Source organism: Haliotis rufescens, unplaced genomic scaffold (genome assembly GCF_023055435.1).
Source record: "Haliotis rufescens isolate VD_foot unplaced genomic scaffold, xgHalRufe1.0.p SCAF_74, whole genome shotgun sequence".
In the NCBI taxonomy this organism is placed as follows: Eukaryota; Metazoa; Mollusca; class Gastropoda; order Lepetellida; family Haliotidae; genus Haliotis; species Haliotis rufescens.
In genome coordinates, this window is record NW_025964366.1 from 1,533,262 (window position 1) to 1,549,135 (window position 15,874).

Sequence of the window (15,874 nt, forward strand, 5' to 3'; positions counted from 1 at the left end):
GCAAGATCGATAGATCTCATTACATGAGTTACACCATGGAGATACTTTTGAAGATATCCAATAAAAGCATGTTATTTAAGTTTGATGAATAACAAACTTCTGGCAACTTTGGGAACTAAGAAGAATTAATGTATTCACGTTTTGTGTGTTCCGAAATGAACATCCTTACGATCTGAGAAGCTTTTACACTGTTCCGAAATCAAAATAAAGTCAAAAAGGAATAATCACAGTGACATATGAACGTATATATACATACATTGTACATGTTTGTATATAAACTGCCAAGCAAACGAAAGGAAACACCCATGTGATGGCTAAAATGAAACGAACAAGAAAGGGTTACTCGATAGTGAAGTATTTGATACGGGTATCATTGTTGCGTTTTGGAACTTACGTTTGCAGTGTTTCGACGACTGTTTTGATCATGTTTGGTCAAATCGAATTTTCAAGTGTATACTATCTTTTACCCGGCGTCTGTAATTTTTGTCCAGTTGTAAATTTAGAAGTGCATAGGTTGTGTGAATGTCAATTTCTGTAAATATACATCTTTGATATATCCGTGTAATGATATTGATGTATATGTTGTAAAAGGTTAGTAACAATCTAAACGTAATTTTATCCAATAGTCGGCATTACTACCTTGATGTTTTCAGGGAGATCAATACCATACTCAAAAACAGTCCCTGATATATCTGATATCACATATGATTTATCTGAAACATTATCACACTTTTGGGGCATCGCTGATTAGTTACTTACCAAACGAAGGTGGCCGATAACTGGGTCGCCTTCACTCTATACATTGTAACAACATCAAACGAAGTCAGGAGAAATAATTACACTTTTATTGCATCTGTTGTAGAAATACAATGTAGAACAATATCGACCCAAATAGGTACCTACATTCGTGATCTGATAAAAAGAGTTTTGGCCCTTCCATGTCAGACATTTTGAAATGATGAAATAGAATCCGCGCCAGAAGGATATCGTGCGAATGTGCTCGTCAGCTATTAGAGAACACTCGTAGGCGATAGCTCGCTGATATTTTGTATAGTCTCGTGTCATCGTGCAATTATAACACACCGTACGATTTTATCTAACCCTTTAAAATATTCCATGTTAAAAAATTGCAATGGATAGCAATATGTTATTTTCAACAACCGAGATCAGATTACTGTCTGTATGCATCATTGAGATTATTGATATACATGTAAGCGCTAATTGATTGTCATACATCTTCAATGTTTGCTGAAATTCTACCAGGCAATATATCTGTTTCTGACATGTGTCCCTTCAGCTGTAATAAACACTTTACTTACCTCAGTAGATGTGCTCGTCTCGATTGGCCTTAGATCAGTCTTTCGATCCGTGATATTTAGATTAGATTTGTTTATTTGTTGTTTAACGCCGCACTCAGCAATATTCCAACTATATGGCGGCAGTATTACAGCTACATTGTACATGACAGCGGTCTGAAAATAATCGAATGTGGATCAGATAATCTAGTGATTGATATCATGAGCATCGATCAACGCAATTGGGATACGATGACATGCATCAACCAAGTCAGCGAGCCTGACCACCCGATCCCGTTAGTCGCCTCTTACGACAAGCACAGCCGCCTTTTACGACAAGCATGGGTTGCTGAAGATCAATTCTACCCCGGATCTTCACTGATCTTGACATCATGAGCATCGATCCACGCATTTGGGACCGATGACATTCATCAACCAGGTCAGCGAGCCTGACCACCCGATCTCGTTAGTCGCCTTTTACGACAAGCATAGTCGCCTTTTACGGCAAGCAACGGTTGCTGAAGACCTATTCTACCCCGGATCTTCAGGGGTAATCTAGATTCGAAATCACAACGACGGCTTGAATGTATACAAGAAAACATATATAAACCTTACATATGAAGATGTGTAACTTTAAATGGCGTTTTGGTCATAACAACCATTAAAAGAATTACGTTTTGAATTTGTATTGATCTGTAGATTTTCAGGACGCAAAAAGATCATTTGGTACGTTTGCCAAATTATGTTACTTGTCAAATCTCTGGGGCAATTATTTCTAATTAAACAATGTTAATGAATATCGTAAATGGATAACTGGGATCTGGTTCGACAACACTTTACCGTTACTTGTGCACTTTCACTATCACTAATGTCACTGGATGAGATGTTGACATTCGTGAACAAACGCACCTCTCTCGTGCACACAGGATGAAAGCATCATCATGATCAGAATTAAGACTGTGGTATCCTTAGCGGGAACAAGTATGGAACAGAATGAATAGGCGATAACGTCATCGCAGAAGCACACAACGACACAAGCTCAATTTTGATTGTACACAATAGTTAAAATAGACAGAAAGTCGTGGAGGATCAGGATAAATTACATATTTGTTCAGGGCAGTTAGGGATACAAACCTCAGTTAGAAAATAATCATTTGCTAAATAAAGATTCACTGATACGATCAGTAACAAAGAAGGGTAAACTTTGCCATCAATAGCGGAAAGGCTGTGGAACGCCCTCCCGAACCCTAAGTTAGCATTACATATCGTTTATCGACCGATACTTCGGCTTCTTTGTAGTTAAAGCACAGTTTCCTCTTGACATTTCGGGTTGATAAAATGGGTTTGTTTGTTTTTCCTGTCGTTTCATTAATGTTTTACTGATCAAATACGATTACAACGACACTACGGAATTCACCGTAAAGCTAAATATTTGCAGATGGGATTGCAGAGTGGAAGATATTTTCTTTCAGGCATACGGGAGTGTGTCGGCGTGGCAGCTATTGAAATAAGAAATCGTGTGTGAAGGAATAAATGCCATTCTATAGATTCATCTTTGTAAGTTCAATGAGCGACTAACTTGGTGAATTAATAACGACAAACTGTCAGACAATCCTGTTTACTTTTGTATTGGAAATGGAATGTTAAGAAATGAAAATATTTTCAGATCGCTTTAATTAAATATTTCAAAAACATACTTTTACAAAATTAATAAAACTTAAGTAATATCATGCTTTGATCGCGATGCAGACTTTGTTCCAAGTCCTGAATGTTTAGAATTAGTTTTAAGACGAACAGTTTATTTAGTTTACTCCATCCTAGGTGTTTTTTCAAGTAAATGTTCCCAAAACCTCTAACATTCTAATGAAGATCATCATCAGAATTTGTTAAACATAACAACACGTTGTTCTTGCTCATATTAATACCGTCATACATGTACCATGTAACGCCTTCTTTCAAGGGCTGACATTTCCACAAAAAAATTCAGGTGAATAATTGACTTGTTTTTGCGTGTGTTTGTGACGATCGCCGCCGGTGGGGCAGGATACGCTCACCTTTTCGCGAACACCTGGTATTATTTCTGTTTGATAGCGATTCATAAACACATGCTCATGATATAGTCGGAATCGTACAATCGACTCTGCTTTGTTCACAGATTTCTCTTAGATATGGAAAGGGTTTTGTCGCTTTATTAACAAAACATTTAGACATTTACCCATACCAATAAGTAACACAAAAGTAACACAAGCACCAGCCGATAACATTGACGTCAATAAAACCAACCAGCGCCTATACCTTACGAATGAAAGAAATCAGCCAGTATACTTGACGAAGATAAAACTAACAAGCCAGTATTATACCTCACGAAAGGGACACAAACTAGCCACAGTAAATGTGTACTACACGACAATTAACCTGTTTCCAAAGAAATGAAACCTAACGATTGACATTGATTTAACTGAACATCTGTCCACTGGTATTCGTTCCTCTTTTGATCACTGAAGCAGATAAAATCAGTAATAAAATGTGCGGCCACCGTCTCAGCCGCGCTGAAAGTCAGTGACCGGAATATCCGTCCAGAAGGCGTTCGATAACGGACATACTAAAACACGTCGAATTTGTGTTCGCAGGGATATCTGTGAATCGTCTTCTTTAAACAATAGTCTGAACATTCGAGCAAAAAACGTCTGGTATCTAGGTCAATGTGAAAGGAAGCGACTACTGCCAAACAGCGTGAATTTCGTACAAGGAAGGTGTTTAAAAGGGCCAGCCATCCTAGACGTGTGAACGTGTTGATCTTGGCACGATGGAGGCACCAATACACTTAGTGTGGCAGTCTCTTTGAAAGTGTACAAGAGTCATATAATCACCTTTCAAGTTCTGTGTCAGTGAGTTTCTAGGGTTGGCACGCATGGCCCAGTCATCTAAGGCGTTCCCCATGCGTGCTAACATTATGTTTGTGTGTTTGAATCCCAGATTCGCCACGCGTATGTTGCAAGGTTTTCTAACACAATGTTTCACCAAAGTGGCTTTCATGTCAATATTTCCTCACACATCAAGCTGACACGCGGTGATATAACTGAAATACTGTTCGAACTTGCGTTAAACCAAAGTCACTGAATCACAGATGCTATATATGAGTGAGTGAATATGGTTTTACGCCGCTTTTAGCAATATTCCAGCAATATCACGGCAGGGGACACCAGAAATGGGCTTCACACATTGTACCCATGTCGGGAATCAAACCCGGGTCTTCGGCGTGACGAGCGAACGCTTTAACCACTAGGCTACAAGACCGCCCCCAGATGCTGTTTATTGATATGGCTACTATATCACATTCAACGAAATGTTCCGATAGTTAATAACTCTTTTATTCGAATCTTAAAATTTGGGAGAAACAAATTCAAGATTTCAGAATTAATTTAAAAATTATCGTTCATCGGTATACACTGTGTCCCAAAAGATTATAATTCACCATTCGGCTGTTATTGCAATTGCAGAGGGCTTCACATGGTATCTGCCTCTTCATCTTTGCCTGTATGACCTTGTACAAGAGTTTATCGGAAACAGTGTTCTTGTACGAGTGCAGATAATGCCTCCTCTCTCTCTAAATTTTCATTAAATTACCCTCGCTATTATTGGTTAAGGATTTTTCAACTTTTGACGTTAAAAACGAATTCACAAAGCCATGTAACCATGCTTTGACTCTCATTGTTCAAGTAGTAACCGTTTGTTTTAATTCCCGATCCCGGGGCTGACATTTAAACTACAACAAAACAGTGTGATAAATTTCCATAAGAAACTGAGTACACACAATTTATGGATAACAAGTTTTTTAATACTGTAAAGGCGACGTTTCGGTATAGATCCTTATACCGTTGTCAAGCAGTCTTAGTTGGTATCCATAAATTGTGTCTACTTTGTCATCAGTCAACCTCTAAGTAATGTCACATGTCGGACAGCAGCGCTGAGTTTTTGCACATATGTGTCACTCCTTTACCAGACATAGAACCTGTCAAAAACACGACTTGAATCGACCGTGATAATAGCTTCTCTGAGTACATTTTAAATATGCGTCATACATTTTATGTCCATAGGAGTCTTTTCGTCTGTCTCATGTGACGCACGTCGCACATCACATTGTACTTAAAACTTCAATATCCTAAAGTGAAACTGGTGTATGTGTCACATGATGCAATCAAGTTGCTTGTCACATCGATAATCCGGGTTCGATTCTAAACACTGATAGAATAACACCAGTGCTATTTCGTTGTCGTTCGAATCCCGACATGGGTACAATGTGTGAAGCCCATTTCTGGTGTCCCCCGCCGTGATATTGCTGGAATATTGCTAAAAGCGGCGTAAAACCATACTCACTCACTCACTCACTCACTATTTCGTTGTCAAAGGTAAGTATTGAAATTCCACGTTATCATTTTTTAAAAATGACTTCTCAAAGAATATTTCATGATTAAGATCCTGAGCGAATGCGGTATTTGGTGCATGGGTATCGAGGAGCGGGTCATGAATATATTGTGTACCGTTGTACCGTTTTGTACGTTTCGTTAAAGGGAAACTGTGTAGCTCAGACATGAAAACGCGTAAATGCACATTGGTAAGCATAAAGGTCAGCTATCAGAACGTTTCGAAAAGGGGTGGCAGATGGTGAAAAAAAGAGACAAAAAATATTTATGGTCAATATTAATTACTTGTATTATTGACCGGTTTGAAATTATACGTACAAATTACTTATTTTTAAATGATCAAATAACCTTCCAGGGATATATATAATTAATTTCATCGCAACCTGTTGCATACGATTGCACTGACTGGCACAACCGTGTCATGTCTTTGAAATCAACATGTGGCAAATAACAGAAAACAATAGTAATACATGTTTCGAATGGCCAGCTCGAACTTCGACAATGTGAACTTCTACGGTGACAGTCGTGTTTACAAATGAAATCAGAGGACAATCCTGATCAGTAGTTATCTTCAACATCAACCTTATGATTTACTGGTTAAAATAGGCCTGCTGGCACAACCATTGTCAACGCAACTACCCTAAGTATGTTGGCAAACTGCAGGGTATTTCAACATAAGACGAGCCAGACCTCTGTGACAAGTGAGACTGCTAATGTCTGTGACACAGTGGTTAGTGCATGTTATACATATTTGTACGTGTTCTGACATAGATTCCATCATTTGTTTAAGCGGTTGTGACAAAGTGTTTGTGCAGTGTAGCAGCTGGTGACAAAATCATCTGATAATATTGTTCAATGCCGAACGTATACAGTTCTAATCGGCACTTTTTTATATAAGCCTCGATAAGGAAGCTATTGATCAATCAATGTATTCACATGCAAGTGCCGGAGTTAGAAGGCTTGTTAATTAAGAGGCATCTGATCGAATCAGATAACTGATTTTAAAGATATTTTGACCAATCAGAATCAAGTTAGTTTTTTGCTCTTTTCAAGGAGTGTGGTACGGTTCAAACTACCATAATACCGCGACCTTGCCCTTTTCCGCACGTCGGATGGTTGGTTTGTTTAACGCCGCACCCAGCAATATTCCAGCTATATGATGGCGGTCTGTAAATAATCGAGTCTGGACCAGACAATCCAGTGGTTAATATCATGAGCATCGATCCACGCAATTGGGATCGATGACATGTATCAACCAAGTCAGCGAGCCTGACCACCCGATCCCGTTAGTCGCCTTTTACGACAAGCATAGTCGCCTTTAACGGCAAGCATGGGTTGCTGAAGATCTATTCTACCCCGGATCTTCACTGGTCTTGACATCATGAGCATCGATCCACGTAATTGGGATACGATGACATGCATCAACCAAGTCAGCGAGCCTGACCACCCGATCCCGATAGTCGCCTCTTACGACAAGCACAGCCGCCTTTTACGACAAGCATGGGTTGCTGAAGACCTATTCTACCCCGGATCTTCACGGGTCTTTTCCGCACGTCGGATGATCCCCGAAAGAGGCAGATCTCTTGTTTGACAAATACAGCGTGTCAAATTTGAATATAACATACCATATGTTCAATGTATAGCAATGTTGCCTGTATACTTCGCCGCGCTAAACTGAATTTTGAATGACATATATGTGAGAAACGGGTATGAAGTTCTGATAAAAAGACTTCTATTTCTAATGCAGTTCTATTTCTCAAAAACCGTAGATTCATGTGGAATATATATCCGAATGTGAACACATGACAAATGAGTTGCGTCCCTTGTGCACGCCAGAAACCTATGATTGTGGGTTCGAATCCCGGTTCGCCACGATTATGTTTCTAGGTTTGTCAGCACCATACCCGTACTCGTGGGTTTAACCGAAGTGGTAAACGTCTGAGACCTGCATCACTTCGGGCTTTCCTCTCACATTAAGCTGACACGGCGCGATATAACTGGAATATTGTTATAAGCGGCGTAAAACCCAACTCACACACTCATGTAGATGATGAACGCTGTCAGATGGGCAATGTTTCTTTACAAAACGTGATATAGCCACGCTTTAACGTTTACGTTTGCCAAAGGTCGCCTGCGACCTGCGTGACGTTCTCGTTGAGCAACCACAGACGCTAGCATTGTCACCGGAAGGTCTGTAATTGGGAATCAATGTACTCATGCACACTCTATGTACAACACGGTACACGTGTGTTTGAGTATACGTCTAGCTAATGGACCCAGGCCTGGGCTCTACCGTCGTCTTTGTTTAATAGGAACTTCAATCAACATACTCAGCTATAAACATGCATGTATGTGTAGTCATTAAAGCACTTAAACTGCATAAAGTGCCATCAAGTGTCCCTAATGTCTAAATGAAGCACAACATTAATAGTTATAATATTTGTCTTATTCGGCCTCCGATAGTCCAAAGACAAGAGTGAGAGCATGGCGCCTAGTGATCGAAGGTGTCGCATATTACTAGGGTTTCGTAGCCTTGACAGGATCCGGTGGCCATGGATTTGAACTGCAGTGTATGGACCTTGGTTTGCCAGACAATGAGGATCGCCTACAACCTGCGCTAATTTGGAAATGTCCTCCCACATTTAGCTAGTACGGTGATTGTAATACAAATACTCTTCGTAAACCTCTAAGGCTAAACTCACGTACTCAATCAGTGTAAATGCATTCACAAATGTATGCTGAATGTCCACCCCAATCAATAATTGTAAACTTGCTGGTGCTGCGTACAACATTTACTCACTGTGTCATGTTTTCGAAACTATCTAACTTGTTTTACGTTATCAGCATACCTGTTATTCGTGGTGCCAAAATAGAGGGGACTTTGGGATTCTTTCGTATTTGTTCTTGAAGGAGTTACCCAATTTTGAAAGCTTCAAGATTTGGGTAGGAGTTGAAATGTCGATAACACAAAGATCGTATACATCAAGTGTAACGTCATGTAACGTATGTCTGGCAGCTGTCTCGGTGGTCCAAAGATAGCATTACTCGACGAACCAAGAGATATACAAGCTGTCCCCAGGACTTCCTGGCACGTATTCTTATACCCAACGGCATCTCATTTGCCACCTGTTATAAGATATTTATCTATTTGTGAGAGTGTGGTCTGAGTTAATGGAATTTAATCTGTGAAAATGCTACTATGGAATGTATAAAACGCTGAATACTCTTCCAGTGAAACATTAATTGTATAATCAGAAATAAACAGCGCCTGTATGTATAAAACACTGTCTAAAGTTCACGCCATGTGAGGTTTCAGGTGGGACGAGTTTCCCAGTATAACAAACGAAATGGGAACGGCTGTGCCAGGCGCTGAAACTTGTCTGATTGCGCCGTGTGTCTAGTGAGCGTTTGTCCGGAGAACGGAAGGTCAGTGGTTCGTTAAAAGATAGTACATATACTTGTTTGTACCCTATCTGGCGCTCGGCATTAAGGGGATGGTTATTAAACAAGGACTGGTCAGCTTACTTTACTGTGTCTGAGTATGGTACCCATGTTAAACTGTGACATGGTGTCCCACTAGGCTAGCACTAGAAAACCGGTATTAGTCTAGCACAATCAGCCACACTTACGTCGCCAGAAAATTTCAAAATTCTTTAAAACGCAATGTTTAACCCCAATCGTGTGGATTGTTGCTCATGCTTGTAGGCATTGGATTGTGGGGTCTACCAACGCCGTCGTTATGTTGCTGGAGTATTGCTGACTGCGGCGTTGAACACTCAGTTACAGTCGACTTTAACAAATAGGTTGCCTGGAATACGAGTGACCCAGTCGTCTAAAGCGCCGTAATTTGCTGTGCAGTGTTGCCTCCTTTGGGCACGCCAGAAACCTATGATTGTGGGTTCGAATCCCGGTTCGCCCCGATACTGTTTCTAGGTTCGTTAGCACCATATCCGTCCTCGTGGGTTTCAACAAAGTGGTAAAGGTCTTAGACCTGCATCACTTCGGACGTTTCTCCCACATCAGGCTGACACGCCGTGATATAATATGAATACTGTTCAAAACGGCGTTACATTCAACTCACTGACACACATTGTGTCTTTTCGCGGAAGTCTGCCAGGTATAATGACATGTGGAGGTTGCTACCAATAGAACAGTACATCATTACTCATTTCGCGAACACCTGGTATCGTCACAGTTTTTCATTGATCCATTCATATAATCTTCACCACTAGTTGCCTTTTGCACCAATGGAACCCAAATAATCCTCACTGATTATTCTTTATATGGTTACATCTTCAACACATTTCTACATAGGGATTTATTTCCCGTTCTACCTAGAACAAAAAACTTCAAGTGCCGTCATGGACAGGAACATCATGACCCTTTCAGATATTCTCAGTGCATGTCAAACTGCGAACGGTTGTATCAGGACACAGTGAGCCAATGTGGCCATGACATTCAGGTAAAACATAACTCGAAGATAAAATAGGAATTTTCCGTGTGAATGCACAGTGTTCGAGATACTACATAAAACCCTCAGTGGAAGTAATGGCGTGTACTTGGAGCGGTGACGTGAACTGGCTGCAAATATGAAAAGTTGGTAACAGATTCACTCAACATTTCTGTTTCTATCTGAACAGTTCACTGTGTCTGATTCACGCTTCAGCGCCTTACACGTATTGATTGAAACCTTAGAAATATTGATTAGTACCTTAGGAGTAGCTTTTGGTCAGCTTTACTTTTGTATGAATCCACGCGTATATTTGAGAAGCCGTATATCGGTGTCCGCTGCGGTGATATTACTGGGAAGTAGTAAATTGGGGCTCCATTATACACGAATGTCGCATACACTTGTCTCCAATGACATTTAGACATAATGAAATAAATTGCTTGAAGAAAAGATTTCAGCTGGATCTTCAAGTTTTATCTTGATATAGAATATCACTTAATAATTAGGAAGAGCGTCATACGACTCTTACTCCGAAGTTGTTTGATCAAGCTTACAAAATTCAAGGCCTCAGTAAAGCTTTCAAAACGTTCTATGGTAGACATATATATCGAGGATATTTCCAAATTCGACGCATCAGTGAGACAGAAATGATGTCCGAAGCCATTCAGTGTTTTTACATGTACCATATGTTCCAGTGTTTTTTCAGGTGAACGATTGACTTGCCTTTGCATGTGTGTGTGACGGGTACCAACGGTGGGGCAAGATATGCTCACCTTTTCGCGAACACCCGGTATCATTACTATTTGATAGTGATTCATAAACTTACGCTCTTGATATAGCCGGAACCGTACAATCGACTCTCCTTTATGCAGATATTTCTATTGGATATCGAAAGGGTTTTGTCGCTTTATTATTTGTGTGTAATACCAAGGAGTATAAAGTGAGTGAGTTAGTTAAAACTTAACATCGCCTCGGCATTATTTCAGCCATATATGGCGAATGAAGAGTATATTATACTGGAGTTAAGTTCTAGACCTTCTGTCAAATAAATCAACATGAAACATGTACATGGACAATTTCGGAATTACTACATATGAATAGTTCAGTCCACATCAGAAGGAATATAACGAGACACGGCGATAGTCTGAACAATACATACATCATATACGAAAATGAATCTTATTTAATTAAATGACGTGTAATTTTACATTCGGTATCAATAAATCACAACGCTTTGACTCAATGAAGGATATCACTGGCGGCTGCTTTCGACTTAACACTGTAACAGGACATTCACCACCTCAAATTATTTGCTTGCGGTGCATCCCGACTTTGTGCGTGAATTGTAGGGTTCCCATTCGTGATTCTACACCGCATCTGATTTGGGTTATATATCATGTCTAGGCCCTTGTTTAATCTAATCGCTTGTAAGTGGAGGTCTTCGGTAGGAATAACAATGTGTCTTCATTTATGTCAGTGGCAATTTCCTTTTGGCTTTTTACACAACCATGACAAATAGCCCAAATCGATTGAAGTGGTTTTACATTTCATGTGAAATGAACCTATCTGAAAACACGACTTACTACGGGGATTTCAAGTTCGCAAAAATGCATTAGTTCTTGCATATTAGAATATGATGAGCATGTCAAATGCAGATCTCACAACTTCAGTCCCCCGGCATCAAAATGCATATTGCAACGGCATTGTGAACATTAAGGCTATACATCACTGTATAGCATTTACTGAATCATCCAGATGGTAAGAATTGCACATATCGAAAGGGACTATTTATTTTTTCAAGCAGCATATACAAAATCAATCAACAGTACGTATAGCATGAGTGAATGATTGAGTATTGCTTTACGCCGCTTTTAGCAATATTCCAGCAATGTCACGGCGGGGGACACCAGAAATGGGCTTCACACATTGTACCCATGTCGGGAATCGAACCCGGGTCTTCGGCGTGAAAAGCGAACGCTTTAACCACTAGGCTACCCGACCGCCCCCGTATAGCATGAAGCTCACGTGTATTTTGTATATATCTCATCCTCATGAAACATTTTTTATGTTATATTCTCATACTGGCGAGCAGTCAGGTTTAGCGTTCACTTGGCACACACGTACATGTACGTATACTAATAATAATACATGAAGTAATACATATTGTACAACTTCAAGCATTCAAATACGAAATGTAACGTTATGATGTGTAGGTATAGTTTTACTTACTTCATAAACATGACGACCCCAACTTTACTGATATCCTCTTGAATAATCTGCCACGATTCCAACACCATGGCTTTCTGTGGTTCTGTAATTTTTGGTGCATGCTCCAGTGGGTCTCTGGCAGGCGCAACAATATGTCCATTACACGTGTGTCCATTTGTGGGGAGATACTTCTTCCCCTTCCCTTTTCCTTTCCCTTCAGCAGAACTCGCCCGTTTGTTCCTGCTCTTCTTCGAGTGGTGAAGTCCCATGGTTGTAAGTGATAACGAATCTACACGTGAAACATGGATATTACGGCGCCGCTTTAGGAACGGGCTGTACACATGGCCTAGCTTTCAGGAAACGCCCGCTGCAGGACCACCAATCAATGTTGGGAAGGAGACGCTACTGTTTCGCAAAGAGATATCCACCATTGACAACTTCTAAACACACAAACAGTAATTGCTGTCACGGGGCATGCTTTATACACACATGCTGACACGTCATATCCGGTCTACCGCTGTCAACCAGGCACACGTCCCGCCTCATTATCGGATCACCAGTGGCTCGGAATTGATAAATCCTTCACGTTCGGATTTGATCTTACAAATTTGTTCTCTCTAGATTAAGCTGAATAAGACAACACGGAAAGATTTAGTTTGGTCAATACAGAGGCAAACCCATGGGGTTCATTGATCTACTTAGCAACACCTATCAGGAATCTTGCTCGCTGCGTGGGTTCTCCAGGAGGAGTGGGGAACAGGAATAAGAGAAGACATGCACGGTCATTGCCGGACACGTGGGACAGGCTCTACATAAATGAAACCCAGAGCATCCTGTAACATATGTTGCGCTGTTATTTGGCATTGCATTACGAAACTTACACACATGCAAACGGTTCACATGAAGGGTTTCACTGAATATGAAACAACCGTACTGATTATAGAAAGGAATATTCGTGATGGTGACACGATTTGTTTCATAAAAAAATTCCTGTTGCAAACTTTATTTCTTTATATGTTCACATATGGTTGCATTTTATGTAATTTATGGCTTTGATAGTCACAATAATAATAATAATAATAATAATAATAATAATGGAAACACATGGCAAATACGAGGACCTCGCTTTCGAAATGTCATGATTGCATACTGAGTACCAAGTTGTCCGACCCCACATTGTTCTCGGTGCCTTAGGTTTGGTGGTACCTGTTGTCTGACATTGGGAGTGTAGGCGGGTTTGCTGTCAGGAATACAGCCCTATGACAATTTGGGTAATGAAGAAGTCTGCAGTGTTGGGGAGTCTTCACATTCTTGGAAAGGTTCGGGGGGGGGGGGGGGGGGGGTCAACTGGGCAGCGATTCCTGGGAGAAGTCCCATTCGTTCGCAATCTGTGCTGCTAATAGAAGGGGCAAGGGCCTAACCAGCCTGACTATGCCAGGATCACCCAAACCCTCTTTGCTGCATTTATTTATTCTAATCTTTGCATAATTATAATACAACTTACCAGACTGTACCAGAATCACCCAATCCATCTTTGCTGTATTTATTTATTTTAATCTGTAAATCAAAATAATCATAATCATATTCATCATCGACGTCGTCAAAATCATAATAATCGTGAATTCGCCCACATTTACATCTCCCTATGCACATCTACATGTTTATATCCCAATACACATTCACACACATAACACCCCACGCCTCCAGTCCCTGTGGTCAGTCAATACCACCTGAGACATGTTTGTTTATAATTAAAGCTCTGTAAAAACTAATTCCGAAACTTCAAAGACATCCTGTAACCTACAAACAGTCATTTTCGAAAGCCAGTTAATAGTGAATATGTAGGATGATCAATTTCCGAAGATAATCAATATTGCGGCATATACAACATATCGGATGATCGATGGGCCCTTGTCGAGGGAAGGCCACCTGTGCAAGGCCATTAACGAGGTGTTTCTGCAACGCTGTAATAACAGCTGTCGTATCTCAATCGACAGCTCCGACTTAATTGGCATTAAGTTTCTTCACGTACATGTATACGGATAGTTAAAAGGTGCGGTTTCCTTTGAAAAGGAACGTACATTTTCTTATGCCTGAAATATGAAGTTAGGGCCAATGCATTATTCGGTTCTGAAGTCAGGCAGAATGCACCAAAGGGATAATTTTCAACTTTTTAAACTTTTTAGAAATATCAATATAAATTATGTTAAGTTCCGGGTTTAGAATATGTAGGTATATGCGTATGTGCCGGTTAATGGATTCTGGTTTAAATGTTGTTGGGTTGTACATACTTTTATGCTATATATGTCTCAATGAAGACATCTTGAAGGTATCCGTGAAGATCGGATAAGAGAATAGGTCTTCAGCAACCCATGATGGCCGTAAAAGGTGACTATGCTTGTGGTCACAGGCTACTAACGGGATCGGGTGGTCAGGCTCGCTGACTTGGTTATAATGCATGTCATTGTATCCCAATTGCATAGATCGATGCTCATGTCAGTCACTGGATTGTCTTGTCCAGACTCGATTATATACAGATCACGTCATACATCTGGAATATTGCTGAGTGCGGCGTTAAACAACAAACAAACAGACATATCAATATGAAATATGCATTGTCGGTTTTGTTCAAGATGTTTGTGTGAATGTTTATCATGTTACAGACATAACAGGCATCTGAAACATTTTTTTCAATATTATACGAGGTAGTAAGATCCGAAATTCTCTAATAGTTTCTGTTTGTCGTGGAAATGTTTTATAGTGTTGGCATAGTACTAAAGAGTGTTGCATGAATAGTCCAAACGTGTACCGGCTTCACGTACGCGAGCTTTTATGAGCTTAGGATACACTCATTCTATTGGGACACAAGCATACCGTTTCGTTCCATTAGGATACCATCATTGATTATCGTTATGACATGCATATGAAATAACGAAGTCTTATCTCCTACTGCAATGTAATATTATGGAATCATAATAATTATATTTCCCAATAGGATTTGCCCTTTCACAATAGTATTTGCCCTTCGAACTGCGATGCCTTGCCTCTCATTAGGAGTTATCTTTATCTCATTCTGCAATGTAATATTGTGGAATCATAATATAATATTTCCCAAAAGGATTTGCCCTTCGAATTGCGATGCCTTGCCTCTCACTAGGAGTTGTCTTTGGTGTCGTGGTGCCTTACTTCTCATTGGTATTTGTTAGGCCCATGTGATATTTGTCATTGGGTTTTGTCGGTATCACGCAGCGGCTTTGTCTCTCTTTTTGGCTCTTTGGATAAACATGTACCATCAACACAGCCAAGCATATTAGGAAATCCGAAATTAAGTAAGACATATATAGAATACTTAACGAGCTCCCGTGTAATACCAATTTTATGAAACTCGTGAATAGTTCTGGTATCTGACTCGCTTTCGCTCGTCAGATACCACAACTATTCACGAGTTTCATAAAATTGGTTTTACACGGGAGCGAGTTTAGTATTTTATTTATTAC

The 15,874-nt window shown here is 40.1% G+C and overlaps 1 protein-coding gene across 1 annotated transcript in view; it reads right to left on the bottom strand.

Annotated features, from left to right (window-relative positions):
* The window catches only part of LOC124152465 (non-symbiotic hemoglobin 1-like), a 32,388-nt gene extending 19,484 nt beyond the window's left edge, over positions 1-12,904 (bottom strand). Inside the window, exon 1 of the mRNA XM_046525408.2 lies at positions 12,399-12,904. Within this exon, the coding sequence (XP_046381364.1) occupies positions 12,399-12,646 (248 nt within the window). The 5' untranslated portion in view covers positions 12,647-12,904. The remainder of the gene's footprint in view (positions 1-12,398) is intronic.
* Between the last annotated feature and the right edge of the window lie 2,970 nt (positions 12,905-15,874).